This window comes from Typha angustifolia, chromosome 14 (genome assembly GCF_048772165.1).
Source record: "Typha angustifolia cultivar Huaian chromosome 14, ASM4877216v1, whole genome shotgun sequence".
Classification (NCBI taxonomy): Eukaryota; Viridiplantae; Streptophyta; class Magnoliopsida; order Poales; family Typhaceae; genus Typha; species Typha angustifolia.
Genome location: NC_133252.1, coordinates 7,410,622 through 7,427,212, shown reverse-complemented (window position 1 = coordinate 7,427,212; position 16,591 = coordinate 7,410,622). Strand labels below are relative to the sequence as shown.

The 16,591-nt window shown below is 36.2% G+C and overlaps 1 protein-coding gene across 3 annotated transcripts in view; it reads right to left on the bottom strand.

The window, feature by feature from the left end:
* Positions 1–16,591, bottom strand: part of LOC140776759 (sodium/hydrogen exchanger 1-like) — a 52,978-nt gene that overhangs the window by 15,596 nt on the left and 20,791 nt on the right. For all 3 annotated transcript variants that reach the window (XM_073120601.1, XM_073120600.1, XM_073120602.1), the window contains 2 exons: positions 4,712–4,778; positions 2,369–2,469 (listed from right to left, as the gene is read on the bottom strand). In XM_073120601.1, coding sequence (XP_072976702.1) covers positions 2,369–2,469; positions 4,712–4,778 — 168 coding nt within the window. The remainder of the gene's footprint in view (positions 1–2,368; positions 2,470–4,711; positions 4,779–16,591) is intronic.

Genomic DNA, 16,591 nt, shown 5'->3' with positions numbered 1-16,591 from the left:
ATGATAAGTGGGGCATGCCGGTCGGCACGGCATCGTTGATGTGGATGATTTGGCATGTCTTTGTTTTTAAATCACTCATACCAAACTATCTCTAAAGTGTTAGGTCCTTCAACTTGTTAAGTGTCTGCTATTATTCCACATAGAGATCTACCTAGCAAGGTAGTAGTATGACATAGTTTATTACTTTATTTATTCTCAGTTACTATTGTTTAGCAAATTAGGGCATATAATTCTAGTGCTACCATAGGCAAATGAAGTAAAAGAAAATATTGACTCAGAGTTGGATAGTCTCACACTATGGTTAGAGGGAAATGGAATATGCCTTTAGATGTTTCAGAATTTTAGAGTTTATAATAGGTCTTTATGGGTAATTGAAAGTCTTTTAGCTTTTACATATTGGTGCAATGCATCACATATGTGTAGAAATAGGAACAAGTCAACGTCAAGGTAAAAAAGTGCCACTAAGAGAAAAGTTACATTGTCTAGAAGGTAGATCTACTACATTATTAAGAAAAAGAAGGTAGATCTACTTAAATCATATAACAATTAGATCCAGATTGATGATTTCTACAATTTATTTTTTAATATTCATTCAAACAGGCAAAATTTTGGGAAAACCCTAATTTTGATTTACGTCATGTGTGCAATATTAACCAACAAGTTACAACTTATGGTTAAAAACATCCTATATAAAGTAGATACACTTGGATTTTAACCAATTATACTCCAATTGGTGATTTTCCTACTTTCTACACTTTTGAAAGTAGGGTAGATGATTTAGGGAAAACCCAAATTTTATATATATATATATATATAGATAGATAGATAGATAGATAGATAGATAGATATAGATATAGATATATTGTTAAAATTTCAATTTATAAATGCAATTGGGTTAAGATCAATGTCTATGTAGTAGATCTATTTAATATTATAAAAATTAAGCTCCAATAATGTGTTTTTCCTAGTTTTCCATTAATTTTGCTTATTAAGCTTGATACATGGTGGCATGGGGGAGTTCTTTGGCACACCCTTATGCTATGTGCTGATAGTCCATTGGAACTATATGTGTCGGTCAACATGCCTAGCATAGACTAGCATGACAATCCTTGGTCATAAGTTCTCCATATAAGTATGATAAATTTATGATGAAAAATATGAAGAAAATATTTATTGAAAAAAGTTTTTCCGTGAACAATAAGGGGTAGTTCGATTGATGCATAAGGGAGGGTTATTTGTGAATTAAACTTCACTGATTTACGAATAACAATGAAACACCACTTTATGACCAATGCACACAATTTTAAGTTATGCATGCTCTATCGAAGGTAGTGGAGCCTTTGCTGCACCATATTGTGCATAAACCTTGTCATCATTTTGTCTACTTATTATGCGCCTCATGCTAGGTTATGCCATTATGCATCTCATGCTTATACATTTTTAACTTTGCTGTTTTCCTTGTTAAGCTTCAACAGAAGCACCAACCCTCAACAGACTTTGAAACGCTAATCCCGTAAACCTAACCATTATTGCTGGTGGACATCTTTTTTAACTTGCTGCATTTGTCCCAGACTGCAGGAAATTTCTGCCGAGTTATATGATTGAAGGAATTCTCTAGTACAGCCAGATCAACCCTGCATATGAAACCTTATTTGGTGCCTTTTTTTTCCAACCAAAGCCTGCTCACAATATCCACCAATAATTTTTTATTCAGCATAGACTAAACAATCCTTTTGAGTCCGTAAAGTCTTTCTTTGGTTAATGGTCATGTGGCCTCTATCTGCCATCCTAAAACCTAAAAGCTTCTGATCCATTCCTGTTGTTGCACCTATTCTACATCACCAACATCACTGGAAAAAGCAATGGTAAGTGAAATCAAAGTTTAGCTTTCAAACATATGAATAAAAGCTGGGAAGTGAAAATTTACTGAAGATGTTGAGGTCAAAGATTAATTTAGGATTTTCGTAATTAATTCAATAAACCAATATCTGTCAAATACAGCATTTAAAATCAAAGATACTAGTAACATCATGTTAGTGAATACAATCATTGCCTAGTTCTGATAATTCTAATTACTTGGTCCACTTGAAGGCTCAAGTGTGCGCATCAAAAAGTAGTGAGTTAATAGAAAACTCGAGATGCCAGCAAAGATCAAGACTTTTCTGTTGATTAGTAAGATATAGAACTAGCTTCGTTAGTTATCATGCCACTTGTTAAAGTATAAACCGAATCAGAGCACAACACTAATGAGGTTACACAGTATCATATTATATTATATACTCATAATATTTTGCATGTTAAATATGGACTGCACTTAGCAGCTAGCAATGCTGAAAAATAAAGAAAATTTCTTGAAAAAAAGATTTACCTAGTAGTTATTTGTGAACTTTCCATAATATTATGCCATGCATAATGTGACATAATTATGCCACAAAAGAAAATAGTGAGTATCCCACTGAGCGAGAAAAGCTGTTATCAAGGGAAATTAAAAAAATATCAGTTTATTAGAATCAAATGAAAGATCCACAAACTGAGAGTAAATTGACAGAATAAAGAGAAAAAAGTTCAAAAAAAGAATCATGATGCAATATCATTATTAATAAATTATCTAAGATAAAACAGTGGACCACCAAAATTGTTAGCTATATGCAGTGGGCATGACTAATCCAGAACAGTTGCATCCTAAAGCATCTAGGCCCGAAATTTGATGTTCTACAAACTTTGAACCATGTAAAAGACAAAATAATCACAACTCTGCAATTTAAAGTATCATGACATTGATTAGGCGAGCATTAATAATTAGTTTTATTTTCTAATCAAGGTTCTAGGTTTCTAGCACCTCAGTGTAGGTTGCCTGATGAAATAAGTCTTTTTTAAAATGACCTAAGAAGTAAGCACATCTCACAATGAGATAATGCTATATTATATTCTCTGAAACAACTACCTACAAGTAAGTCTGTTTCAAGATGAAGTATAAAAAGTTGGAACACCAATCGGAAAACCTCAAATGTTAACAAATAATGCTAAAGCCAAATGATATAACATATTTGCAGCATTGCGTATATTTTGGGATCCAAAAATTCAATCCAGAGGAGAGAATCTTTTTCTTCTCTTCACCTTGAAGAGTCTGCTACAAATCACAGTAACTGATGACTCAAAGGTGTTAATCTTTTTCTCCAAAGCAAGTAATTAATTTACAATCTTGTGCACCACTCATTAGAATATGGCAAGCACAATCTAGAAATTAGAAAATCAATGACAACACAGGAGAATAAGTGAATAACAACTATTATGCACTACTCATAAAGGAGGATAGATTGATTCTTGCATATTCATGTGTTCCTTATTATAAGAGAAGTACAAGAACTTGACTGAAGTTCCAATTATCAAGATAATTGCCTTTGACTATCTTTATTTCCAAGATATTGTATATGATTTTTAGTCCATAAAGATCATCTCAAAGAAATTTCACTATTAAAATTATCACAGTAGTTTTTGGAATGCACCTGTCTCCTTTTTTCTTGACTATGAGAAAACATGTCTGCTTGCCATTCTTCAATTTTATTATCATTCTGGTTTGGAATAGAATTAATTTCTTGAAAGAGATTATATACATCTCCTGTGGAATTAACTTCTTGTTAGGTCTTTTAGTTCCCTCCCTTGTCCATCTATTTTCCCCCAATAGATGTAACTGGCACATTTTATCTTCTCAATTCTTTAAGTTGAATATAGAAGTGATGACAATCTGTTTATTTATAAATGAATGAATAACTTACAATGTCATGTTCTTCAATCCATAAAAAGAAAGAAAATCAAAAGGAAATTGTTAAACCCTGGTCTGATGGTAGATTAGCACAACCTTCCATAGGTTTCTGTTACATATATGATCTCTAGAAGAGTTTATATCCCAAAGTAACATGATTTTAACTGCAATCACTTGGTACCCAGGCATGATTAAGACTAAAATTTCTTAAAGGTTTTACATTAAAGAAGAGAGAATCATTTTCATATTTAGAAAGGAAAGATATATAAAATAGCTCAGTACTGAAATTTAAAAAAAAAAAAGCACCTTAATGCAGGAATCTCCCATCTATTCAAATACTTTTTATGGTCTTTTTTTTGTGTCATTGAAACAAACAGGGAAACAACAATCCAAAAGAACTTGATAGCAAAAAGGACGATGGAGGAGAGAAGAAATAAAAGTATTGAATTTACACACATTGACGCCTTCACATGAAGGAAGAAGGAGATCTCACAGAGACCCAAATATATGAAAATTATGTAATTATATCAAATACATAAAAAATAACCCTAATAAACTTAATCCAAAATAGACTTGACTCAGTAAAGATCTCCCAAAGACTAACTATTGACTCTACAATCTGGAATAGTCATCAACCTTTATGCTCTAGCATCAAGCTGTTTCCTTAAACCCATGACCTCTCATAGGCAAGGGGCAAGCCTTATCATCACACTGAGTGAGACCTTAAAAATATGGGTCCCTTGTTTAGTTAAGGTTGTAGCAAACCCACTGGAATTCTCAGTGCTCACCAAACCACAGATAGAAATAAGTTTCTTCCCTTGAGAGCTCATACCAAATTGGAAGCTTGAATCTACATAAAAACTCCTGGCTAATAAATGGAAACAAAAGTAGATAAAGTGCTGAACAAAAGCCTGACATAAGTTGCATGAGGAAAAAGTTTGTATTTACCTCTGCAAGCATGTAAGATAGATAAGGCACAAGCAGCATAATTGCAACTTCCCGATTTGTTGAATGTCTGAAAAAGTAGACAATCATTAATTGTAGTACTAAAAACAGTAGAAGCATCAAAGAACCATAAATGGTTCTTTTCCCTATATTTGCAAATATTGACGACATGGTGGTAATCTAATATCAAGTGAATGAGTTTCTAACCTTCCATGTTCCAAATTGAAGATTTCAATGAGCAATTATTTGCCCTAGTCAAGTTTCTAACTTTCTTCCTTCTCTTTTATTCTTCCTTGCTTAACTCACAAATTAGGTCAACTAATAACCAATTACTCATATGAATTAAACATACAAAAAAAGCTTAAAACTTTACCACAATAACAAAGTATCTCGCCATATCCTCACTGTTATGCTAGAAAAAGTGATTCATGTACCAGCCATATGTTTTTATCAAAGTTCCAAGTATCGAGATTGGGATCGGAATTCAAATCGGTCGTCTGAAAAAACGATACGTATCGACCATATCAGCGGTATCAACAGTATCAGCTATCTATATCATCCGTATTGGCCTATAATTTAAAATAACTTTTAAAATACAGAAAAATAATAAAAAATTTTAGAAAAAATAATAATAAGATATAAATATAAATATAATTTATTCATATATGAAGTTTAAAAAATAAAAATAAACCACTCATGCACTCTCTCTCCCCCCTCTCATACAAATAGTTTCCTTTCGTAACTCTCTCTCCCACTAACTCTCTCTCCTATTTAACTCTCATTATCTCTCTACTATTAACTCTCTCACTAACTCTCCCTCCTATCTTCTCATTATCTCCAATCCCACTCTCCCTCTCTAAAAAACCACCAATCCCAATCTCTCCTTTCTCTCCTTCCCTCTCTCTGTCCCACACACTCATCTTCCTCTCTTACTCTCTTTCTCTCCTAAGTGATGCTTCTCTGATGTAGTTCTGGCCTCCATCAACATCCAGCGAATTTCTTCGATGTAGATCCAACTTTATCAACCTCCGACGTAGATCCGACTCCGTCTCTGATGAGCTCTTTACTCTTTTCTCTCTCTTTCTCCTTTTCTTTCTTGCTATCTTCTCTTTGTTTCTCCCTTTCTCTTGGCTAATCCGGTCTGCTTTGGCCGAAACAACCAGAACTTGGCCAATCTGGATTGATATTGGTTGATACCCACCGAAACTAGTCAACAAAACTAAGAAGCATGGTTTTTATATTGGATGATATGTCCCATATCAACAAAATAGAAGTTCCTACACTGATTCTGTGACAATCCAAATTCAAAATAATGACCATGTACCTCAAGAAGAGACCATAATTTTAAATGGAGATATATGACAAGAAACTCCTTGTGTATCTTTTTTGTTTAGATATGCACGAATTTGATGTCATATTGGCATGGAATGGGTGTCTGCGCATTATGTGATAGTCGATTTTAGAATGAAGAGTCATGTAATCTATACAAGAAGAGACCAAAAGTTTTCTTTCAAGGTGAGCAAAAGATTCTTGCAACCGGTATTGTCTCAACCCTTTAGGCAACCAGCTGTTGAGGAAAGGATGTCAAGCTTATTTGGCATCTATGATGGGAGCAAAGTGGGCAGAACGGAAAATTCATGAACTTCCAATGGTGAATGAATTTAAGATATTTTCTTTGATGATCTACCTCCACTTAGGATTTCATTCTTTCTATCTTCTATTGTAGTAGTTGTTTCAAATTTAAATTTGAAAAACTACTAGTTACCTTACTTTTATTTAGAAGATATTGGTTGTATAACTTGAATATCTTTATTTCCTTGTGAGTTTTAAATTGGAGTTATTACTTCATAATGAGTTCTTTATATTGTAGGATTGGCTCCGAAGAGTTTTTGGTCGAAATTAGCTTAACGCATTAGGTAGAGTGTTATGAATGTGGCCAAAGTCTTTTTGTAGAATTTATACAAGTTTCCATGATTTAATCCCATTATGTTTCTCAGAATTTTTTGCTGAGAATTATTGCATTCAGACTTCATTCGACTTGGGTTAGAAGTTAGAACCATCCAATATAGCAGTCGACTACCATGGCTTACTATATTAAGCAGTGGTCAACCTGTGTAGGGCCTTCTGTGCACCATTCAACTAAACAGAATGGTCAGAACCTCCTTTTCGATTGACACAAGACAGAATAGTCAGAACCATCTTGTATCCATCTCATTCCTCACTCTAACTGCGGGATGACGTGATTACTGATTAGTGTACAACCAGCTTTTTACGAGATTTTGTAACAATTTGTATCCCTAGAATTAGGCTAATTTGATTAGTTTTCTATTTAGTTAATGTATTCCATAAATCATGGGATCTGATAGCCTAGTTAGTTTCCTTTTCTATTGTTAGAATTATTCTATTATACAGCCACTCTATGGCGTAATCACGTAAGTTTCATCCTCTATTGGATTAAATATCTCGGATACAACCTTTGCTGACTCCTGGATCATGGATTAAGGAGCTACCAGCCATATGACCCACTCAATGATGTCTTTTCCACATACTCCCTATGCCAAGCAATAGGAAAATAGCCACAATTGATGGTTTTCTTTTTACTACTGTAGCAGGTGTCGGAGATGTTAAAATATGCCCATCATTGACCTTAAAAAATGTTCTTCATGTCCCTAGATTCTCCACAAACCGTTTCTCTATCCAAAAGCTTACTCAAGTTCTATGTTGCAATGTGGTTTTTCATCATACTTATTCTGTATTTCAGGATGTTAATGTATATAGTTATATTGTACCTAAGGAACAACCTACCTACATGTATATACATTTATTCGCAATAAGAGCTTGTCTATTCGTACCATGGTATCAAAGCCAACCTAGGATTATTGTCGCCGATCAACTTTGATGGCAAACTCATTAGTCAACTCCGCCGTCTGAGGATCTCTGACTCTGCCAGTCGATCTCACTCACAGTTGAAGGCAAAGGCCTTCACAGTCATCTGTCGAGCTCGAGTCATCTCCGCTTCATCCGCTCTCTCCGCGTCATTCTTCTTCGGGTCATGGGAGATCTCCGTCGACTCTGACTAGCTTCGTCGACAGTGTCCACTCTACAGCTCGGGCGACAATGAGAGATCACCACCTCCGTCAACTCATCGACTTCACCAGTGAGAGATCGCTCTCGACTTCACCCTTCTCTTAAAGTGGCTCTCCGATTATCTCCTTGATCTCCAGCTCTGTCGAGGCCAAATTCAAGAGATTGCGGCAGTAACCCCTTCTGTTGAAGTGGCTCTCCGATCAGTTTCTTGATCTCTGGCTCTATCAAGGCCAAATCCGAGAGATTGCGGTAGTGAGAGGTTGCCCCTTTTTCATCTCCAATCTACAGGTCGTCTCTTTCCTCTACTTCCTTTTTGTGTCGACTGATTTGCTGATTGGACTCAATTCATTGCTGCTGCTGTGTGAAGTCTATCAAGAATTAATTGCGCATTCGTTGAATTAATTGTGCCCATTGTTGAATTGTCTGAGGTCTGATCAAGAATTAATTGCTATATTGTTGAATTCCAATGGCACATGTTGATCCAACTCATGATTACCTTCCATCCTTCCCCTGACATTTTGCTTGTCACTACTGCTGATTGGTCATATTGGTCTGCCACTGTAGAGAGTGCATTTGATGGATGTGATCTCTCCAATCATCTTGACAAATCAAATCTTGTGCCCTTCAACGGCTGTAAAGAATATGCTACTTGGGAGGTTCGTGATCATCATGTTCGAGCGTATTTTATTGCCTCTATTGACAAAACCTTTTGCTCAGATTTTATTCGATTTACCACTACAGCTGATACACCTCTTGAGCTTCATATGAAGCTTCGTCCTACTGATGGTGTATCTTTGGCGGATCTGACAGATATAGACAACTTGTTGCTCAGCTTGTGTACTTATGCGTCACCCGACTAGATAATTCTCATGCTGTGAGCACAATTTGTCAATTTGTGACAGACCCTCAATCTATTCATTATGCAGCAGATTCTCAGATATGTTCGGGTGACTATTACTCGCTCTCTTCTGATGTCTGCTCATTCCTTTCTTATTCTTCATATTTATTTGCTGATTGAGCTGGTGATCTCATCACTCGTCGTTCTACGATTAGATTCTGTGTGTTTCTTTATGACTCTTATATCATGGCGGAGCAAGAAACAAATATAATCTCTCTCTCTAGTATTGAAGCAGAATATAGAGTCATGTCCATTACTTCTAAAGAGATTATTCATCTTCGTATTCTATTGTAGGACATTAGTGTGTCAATTTCCATGCCCACTACTCTCTATTGTGATAATAGAAGTGCTATACAAATTGCAAGCAATCCTGTTTTCCATGAGAGAATAAAACACATTGAGGTGGACTATCATTTTGTTCAACATCAGTTTCTAGCTGGCACTATAAGTCTTCCTAATATATCATCCATAGAGTAGGTAGCTGATTTCTTCACTAAGTCTCATCTCACTCCACATTTTAAATATCTAGTTGGCAAACTCTTTGTGTATGATCCACCTTGAGTTTGAAGGGGATGTTAATGTATATATCTGAGGGGCAACCTACCCTACATTAACATATATATACAATTATTATGAATGAGAGCTTCACTGTTCGTTTCACAGGACAATGATTTGGGGAAGATGATTGGACATGCTAGAGAACAGGATGGGCTTTACTACCTTGAAGCACCAAGCCAGTCAAACATTAATCCAAGGGCTTATTACCTTCTTTTGTTTCAGAACTTTATTCATCCAATAAAGACAAAGTTTGGCTTCAGCAACGCCAACTTGGACATCCATCATTTAGAATCACTAAAATTCTGTTTCCATCTTTATTTCAAGGTCTAGATCTTGAAAGCTTCTTTTGAGAAGTGTGAAAACTTGCTAGACACAAACATGTACATTTTTCAGTAAGTAATAAAAGAAGCTCTCTTCCTTCTTATTTTATTTACTGTGATATTTGAGGTCCTACTATTCCTAATGTTTCTAAGGCAAAATGGTTTGTGTTATTCATTGATGATTGTACTCGTGATACTTGGATTTTCTTGCTTAAACATAAATCTAATGTCAGTACTATTCTCCCAAATGTTTTTTCCATTATTAAGAACCAATTGGGGTCAATATCAAAAGGTTTAGATCAGATAATGCCAGGGGATTATTTCAACTAAATCCTAACTCCTTAATTTGAAAGGAAGGGGCAGTACAGAGTCATCCTATGTTAATACACCAAAACAAAACGGAGTTGAAGAAAGGAAAAATGGTCATCTCCTTAAGCCAACCAGAGCCTTCTTATTACATAAAAATGTGCCTAAATCCTTCTGGGGGCGAACAATTCTTATGGCTGCTATCATATAAATCGTTTGCCTTCCCATTGTCTTAGGATTCAAGAGTCGAATCGAAACACTCTCAACATTCTATCCAAATATTCACACTTATAATCTTGTCCCTAGGATATTTGGGTATGTGTCCATATTCATAGTAGAAATAGAGAGGAACTAGACCCAAGGGTGTTAAAATGTGTATTTGTATGTTATTCCTCAACTCAGAAAGGGTACAGAAGTTCTATGTCTCGGTGACATTACTTTCAATGAACAACCGCCTTCACCGCATCTTATCTTCAGGGGGAGAATTACATACCTGAAGATAAGGATGGGGATTTCTTGCTTGATCTGTCATCACTTCCAATGTCTGAACCACTTCCAATATCTGAGTCCATACCAAATCTTGTGTCTCAATCTATGCCAAATCCTGTGTCTAAACCTATGCCTGAAATTTCATTAAATCCCAACTCTGCCTTTGAGAATGGAAGGTTTAGCAAGGTGTACTTGAGAAAGAAGATGGTTGTCCCTGAATCAGTGCAAGTACAAGAATCCAATCCAGATCCTGAGAATGAGGTAACAATTTCTACTTCTTTATTACAAGTTGAAATTGAATCACATGTAGGCAATGATGACCAAGACCTTCCCATTGCTATTAAAAAGGAACTAGAAAGTGCTGAAAATGACCTTTATATCTTCCTGCAACGATGGCCATGCCACCATCGGCACAACACACCCCGCTGTGGCAGTGGCACACATTTATAATATTTTTAATAAATTTTTTTTAAAGATGTTTAGTCTTTGATATATCAATCTTTGGTTTTTGGTTTAAATATATGTATTAAAAGTTTAAAACCTATATTATAATATTTTATCTTTAGATTATTTTTGTAAATGACATTTTATTAAAGATAAAGCAACAGTTAAATATAAATATTATTCAACACATACTATTATTAAAGACGTTCATTAAACTAATATTAATGATTGAATACTCCATAAACACATAATATTAATTGATAATAATTTAATAATTAAAATTAATATCTATTTAAGGTAAAATGACAAAAAGGATCAAAGACTTTATTTTGTCAGCATAAGAATAAATAACACGAGAATGTAGCATTAAATACTGCTAATATTCTTCAAAACCATTCACTTATAGTATTGCTAATTGTAACATTTCACATAGTTTTTATACAAATAAAAATTTTATAATTCTTCTATGATATGATATAGATATTGAACATGCAAGGGAATAAACGGCACCGGCACAAAGATAAGCACAGACACACCACAAGCATATGCAAATTGTGGATATAGCGCATAATAATAGTGTTTTAGCTTTGGTGAGTGTGATTGATATGATGGTAATTATGATGAACGCATATCATTCTATGGGTGCACCTCTCCTGATGTCCTATTATCTACAAACTCAAGCCCTCTGTAAAAAGAATACCTCTCTAAAAAGGTTGTGTAACAAGGACGCATGTCTCATCTCTATTATCACCGCCACCAAACTAAGTCTCGTTATTATCATCATCACCGTTATCATCTCTAGTCTTATTATCATCAATTTTATCTAAGCCTTCTAAATAATCAATTGATTAGTTGATTTGATAACGATCGTTGAAAATAAAAAAAATTAAATAAATGACTCCACATGGCATAATAACTAGCACGTGGCTATGCCAGACAGCACAGCCGTGCTAGTCCGACACAGCTCGACACGGGGGTGTGCCACTGGCACACTCAGTGCCAAGTGCCGTGCCATTACTGGCACAGCAATCCATGTCACTTCTTGTCCTTTAAACATTTTTCACCATCACATAGTCTTCCTAGTTAACTTGAATACAATTGCTATCCTGTCAGAATCAGAGAAAAAAAAAATAGGGGTTGAGAGGGGAGGGTGCACGTGCAACCCCTCCCCTCTCCCTCTCCGGTATGCGATGAGGCGCAGAGAGAAATCGCGCCAAATCCGGATCGGATTAGGTCTGGATTTCTCTTCTAATCTATAAATTAAAACCCTAATCTCTTCTCTCTCTCTGCTTAACCATCTCAGCCCTCTTCTCTCTCTTCTTCCTCCCCTCCTTCGTTTTCTCTTTTCTCACCGTCGGAGTCGTCGCTGTGGAATCGGATCGCCGAAGCATCGCCGGAGGAAATTGGGACCATCACACTCCTCTCCGGTGAGCCCTCTTTCATCCCTCTAGTTTAATTTAAATTTGAAAAGGTAAATTAAAAATACCTATATTGGAGATTTCGGCTTCGCCAGCAACTCTCGCCGGCCGGCGGCTTCGGGTTGCAACTGCATCATCACTGGAAGCTTCATGCTCCAAGCCTGATGTCGGTGATGTCTTCTAGGGAACCCTCGTGGCTCCGATCGACGTCGGCTTCGGCGTCGGCCGTCGGTGGTGAGTTCTCCTCCACCTCGTCAGGACGAGAGAGAGAGAGTGAGAGAGAGAGGGAGAGGAGAGGTTGAAGGTGGTCGTGAACCGCCACCAGCGGGGGTCGCCGACGGTCACCCTCTCCCTCAGTCCTTCTCTTCTTGCGTCGGTCGCGAGAAAGGAGAGAAGGGGTTGGCTGGGCTCGGGTTTAACCCAAGCCAACCCCTTTTTAATTAAGTTCGGGTTCAGGTCGGGTTTGGATTTCGGATCCACGGACCCGACCCGAACTAGTTAATATTTGGGATGGGCTACGGGTTGACCCGTAGCCCAATCCATTATTTTGGCTGGGCCTTGGCCCAGCCCAATTGGTTCCGTTTTTATGGGCTACGGGTCGGCCCGTAGCCCAATCCATTAATTTGGCTAGGCCTTGGCCCAGCCTGATTAGTTCTTTTTGAATTAGGCTGGGCCAGCATTAGCCCAACCCAATCCAATGGGTAATTAAACTTATTTTAGTTCTTTTTAGTTTTTAAATTTTAAAAATATTGATATTATTCAAATTAAAAGAATTTTATTATTATTTATTATTTAAGGTGGTGATTTTTAGTACGTGAGCTAGAGATTTGAGATTTCGTTTGTCTTACCTAGACTCAGGTGAGTCGGTTCACTCACATATTTATTTTATTATATTTCGTACCTTTGTCAGACCATGTAAATTTTCTGTGTGCAAATTATTTATTTCACCCTTACGTGCAAAAATTTAATTATTACAATTCTTGTGTGCAAATTTATTTATTTTATCCGTACGTGCAAAAATTTAATTGTTATATTTTCTTTGTGCATTTAATCATTATACTCAGTGCATCACCATACTTCATACAAATATTAAAATTTGTGAAAAGAAAAATGAGACTAGTATTGGTACGACTTAGAGAACAGTCCTGATATAAATCGCTTGCGATTTTCCGTGGTGACTCAAGTCCGTCTGGAAGTCCAGGGGAAAGTCCTAAATTAATCACTGCGGTGACTTTCTTAGGTGACTCTGGTGGGGTTAGGGAACAGTCCTAGGATGAATGAGAAAATTTCTTAGGTGACCCTAACTTCTCTCAACGGTTAAAGGAAAAGACATAGTGTGTTGATCACAGGGTGATACTATCTGGTGACCCTAACCGGATCAGCTATGAAGAAAAGTGCCGAGCGTTATCTCGATGTGACTTCTAGTTGATGTGGATCCACAGAGTTTAGACCCATTGAGACATATGGCAGTATAAATATTGAAAAGATATTAATATATTGAAACCGTGCAAGGTTACAAGTTGTGACTCTCTCTATTGTTATCATTGTTATTATTTAAAGAGCATGCTTATTGCAAATTATTATGGATATTATTGCGGTTAGTTTAATTTTTTTCAGCATTAATATAATGTAGAATTTTATTTGGTTTTCGAGTGGATTCCATTCATTGAGCTATAGTTGTTGGCTCATAGATTCTATTTTTTTTCTTTGTATTTATTTATCTATCTTAGGTAATAGTCAGCGGGGCGATTGAGCGAGATGTACCCAGACTCCACCTCCACTTAGGATTCACCTATTTACTTTTCCGCTCTTTTGGATTTTATACTTTAGATTAGAAGTTTTATTTATTTCGTTTAGAGACTATAAAACATTAACTTTGTTTTATGTTTATTGCAATTAGTATAAATTTAATAAAGCAGATTTTTATTTTATTTATTTATTTTGTCATCGTACACGTAGAAAGTATTGTTAAGGCTTCGTGTATCTCAAGCATATTGAGATACATAACCGGTCATGATTCCTATTTCGGGTTGTGACACATCCCTACCATCTTATCCGATGCTTTGTCTACTGAGAAATGGAAATAAGTCATGAATGTAAAAATGGAGGCTTTAAAGAAAAACAAAACATGGGAGTTAGTGAAATTGCCAGTAGGAAAGAAACATGTGGGGTGTAAATATATACATTGAAATATAGAGCATATGGGTTAATGGTATAAGGCAAGGCTTGTAGCCAAGGGCTATACTCAAACCTATGAGCTTGACTACCTAGAGATTTTTGCTCCAATTGCGAAACTGAATACTATTAGAATCCTTTTATCATTAGCAACTAATTATGGTTGGAGTTATAGAAGTTTGATGTAAAGAATGCAAATTTGTATTGAAGAAAGCCTTATATGGATTTAAGCAATCACGACGAGCATGGTTTGGCAGATATGCGAAAATTATGATTGCCGTGGGGTATAGAGAAGGGGATCACACACTGTTCATTAAACACTCATCTTCAAGGAGAGTCATAGCACTTTTAGTGTATGTTGATGACATCATGGTGACGAGTAATGATGATAAGGAGAGACAGCTTCTAAGTTAGTGTTTGGCTAAGGAGTTTGAGACCAAAGCATTAGGAAGGCTGAAATCTTTTCTTGGGATTGACGTGGCACACTCTAACCTAAACATTTTTATTTCCTAACAGAAGTGTGTTACGAATCTCCTTAAAGAAACAGACAAGATAGCATGCATACCAGCAAATACTCCACTAGACCTAAATCTTAGACTTGGATGGCAAAGGAAGACTCTGCAATGGATTAGGAAATGTATCAACACCTGGTAGGAAAACTTATTTATCTGTCTTATACACATCGGATATATACACAGTTAGTATGATTAGCCAGTTCATGCATAGTCCAAAGGAAGTTCATTTGCAAGTAGCTCACTGAGTGTTATAGTATCTCAAACGGACACCAGGAAAGGGTATTCTATTCAAAAGAATTGGAAGATTGATGCTGGTTATGCTAGGTCAATGGTCAACAGGAGGTCAACCACAAGATATTGCACTTTTATTAGCAATAACCTGGTGAAGTGGAGGCGCAAGATACAACAGGTGGTAGCACTAGTGGAGAGGCAGAATTCCAAGCAATGGCTCAAGGTGTGTGTGAACTACTTTGTGAAGAAGTCCGCAATTAACATAGTTCACAACCCAGTACAACATGATCGAACGAAGCACATCAAAATTGATAGACACTTCATCAAGGAGAAACTAGAGAGCGGCTTGATCTGTACCCCTTACGTGTCTACACATGGCCAACTTGCAGATGTACTTACTAAAGGGTTAAGTATCCAAGCTAAGAATTGAAAACATCTATTCACCAATTAACAGGGAGTGTGGGACAACGTGATTAGTGTACAAGTAGCTTTTTCGGAGATTTTGTAACCGTTTGTATCCCTAGAATTAGGCAGATTTGGTTAGTTTCCTATTCTGTTAATATATTCCATAATTCATGGGACCTGATAGCCTAGTTAGTTTCCTTTTCTATTACTAGGGTTATTCTATATATACAGCCACTCTGTACATATTTTTCAATAAGATATAGCAGAAATTTTTTCATAAAAAATTGTTTCTCAATTTAAATCACTAACTCCTCGACATATGACTTCGATCTAAACATTGGGCGAGAAATATGTTGAAGAATTTCTTCCAAATCTTTTATTTCTTACCGATTTGAGGTAATGTAGTTTATTTCCATGTGATTTTGGTGGATTCTGAGCTTAGAGTGTCATTTTTGTGGTTTTTCTCTTCCTTTTTCTCCACATTTCGAGAGCAAAACAAAGTGACAGTTAGCGGCCATTTTTTCTCTCCCTTACTCCTCTATTTTCTCCTAAAATTTCATACAAATGAGAGAAAATATTTCTCTCCTATTTTCTTCTCTTTTCTCCTATTCTCTCCATCCAAACAAGGTCGTAGAGTTGGAGAGTAATTAGAGAGCAGTTAAGATGGAGAGGTTGTTAGAGAGATATTAGATAGACTGAGGGAGAGACCGAGAGATAAGAGAGATTAATTTTGAATTTAAATTATTTTGTCTTTCATTTTCTGAATTAAGATTTTGAATTTGATCTCTGTTTAGGTTCAGTTTATGTTGAAAATCGAAATGGCTCCAAAAGATCCGCTGAGGGAGGATCTAACTTAGGAACCAATCCACTTAGGCAGATCATCTTGCTCCTGTTGCTCAATGCCATTACCACTTTGATCCCCTTCGCCATCATCTCCTCCATCCCTCCGCCAATTAGAAACACTTCCTTCAGCCATGTCAAAACTTCTTCGGCAGACCATCAATCGTAGTTTATACCTTCTCTAGAATATAAAAGAA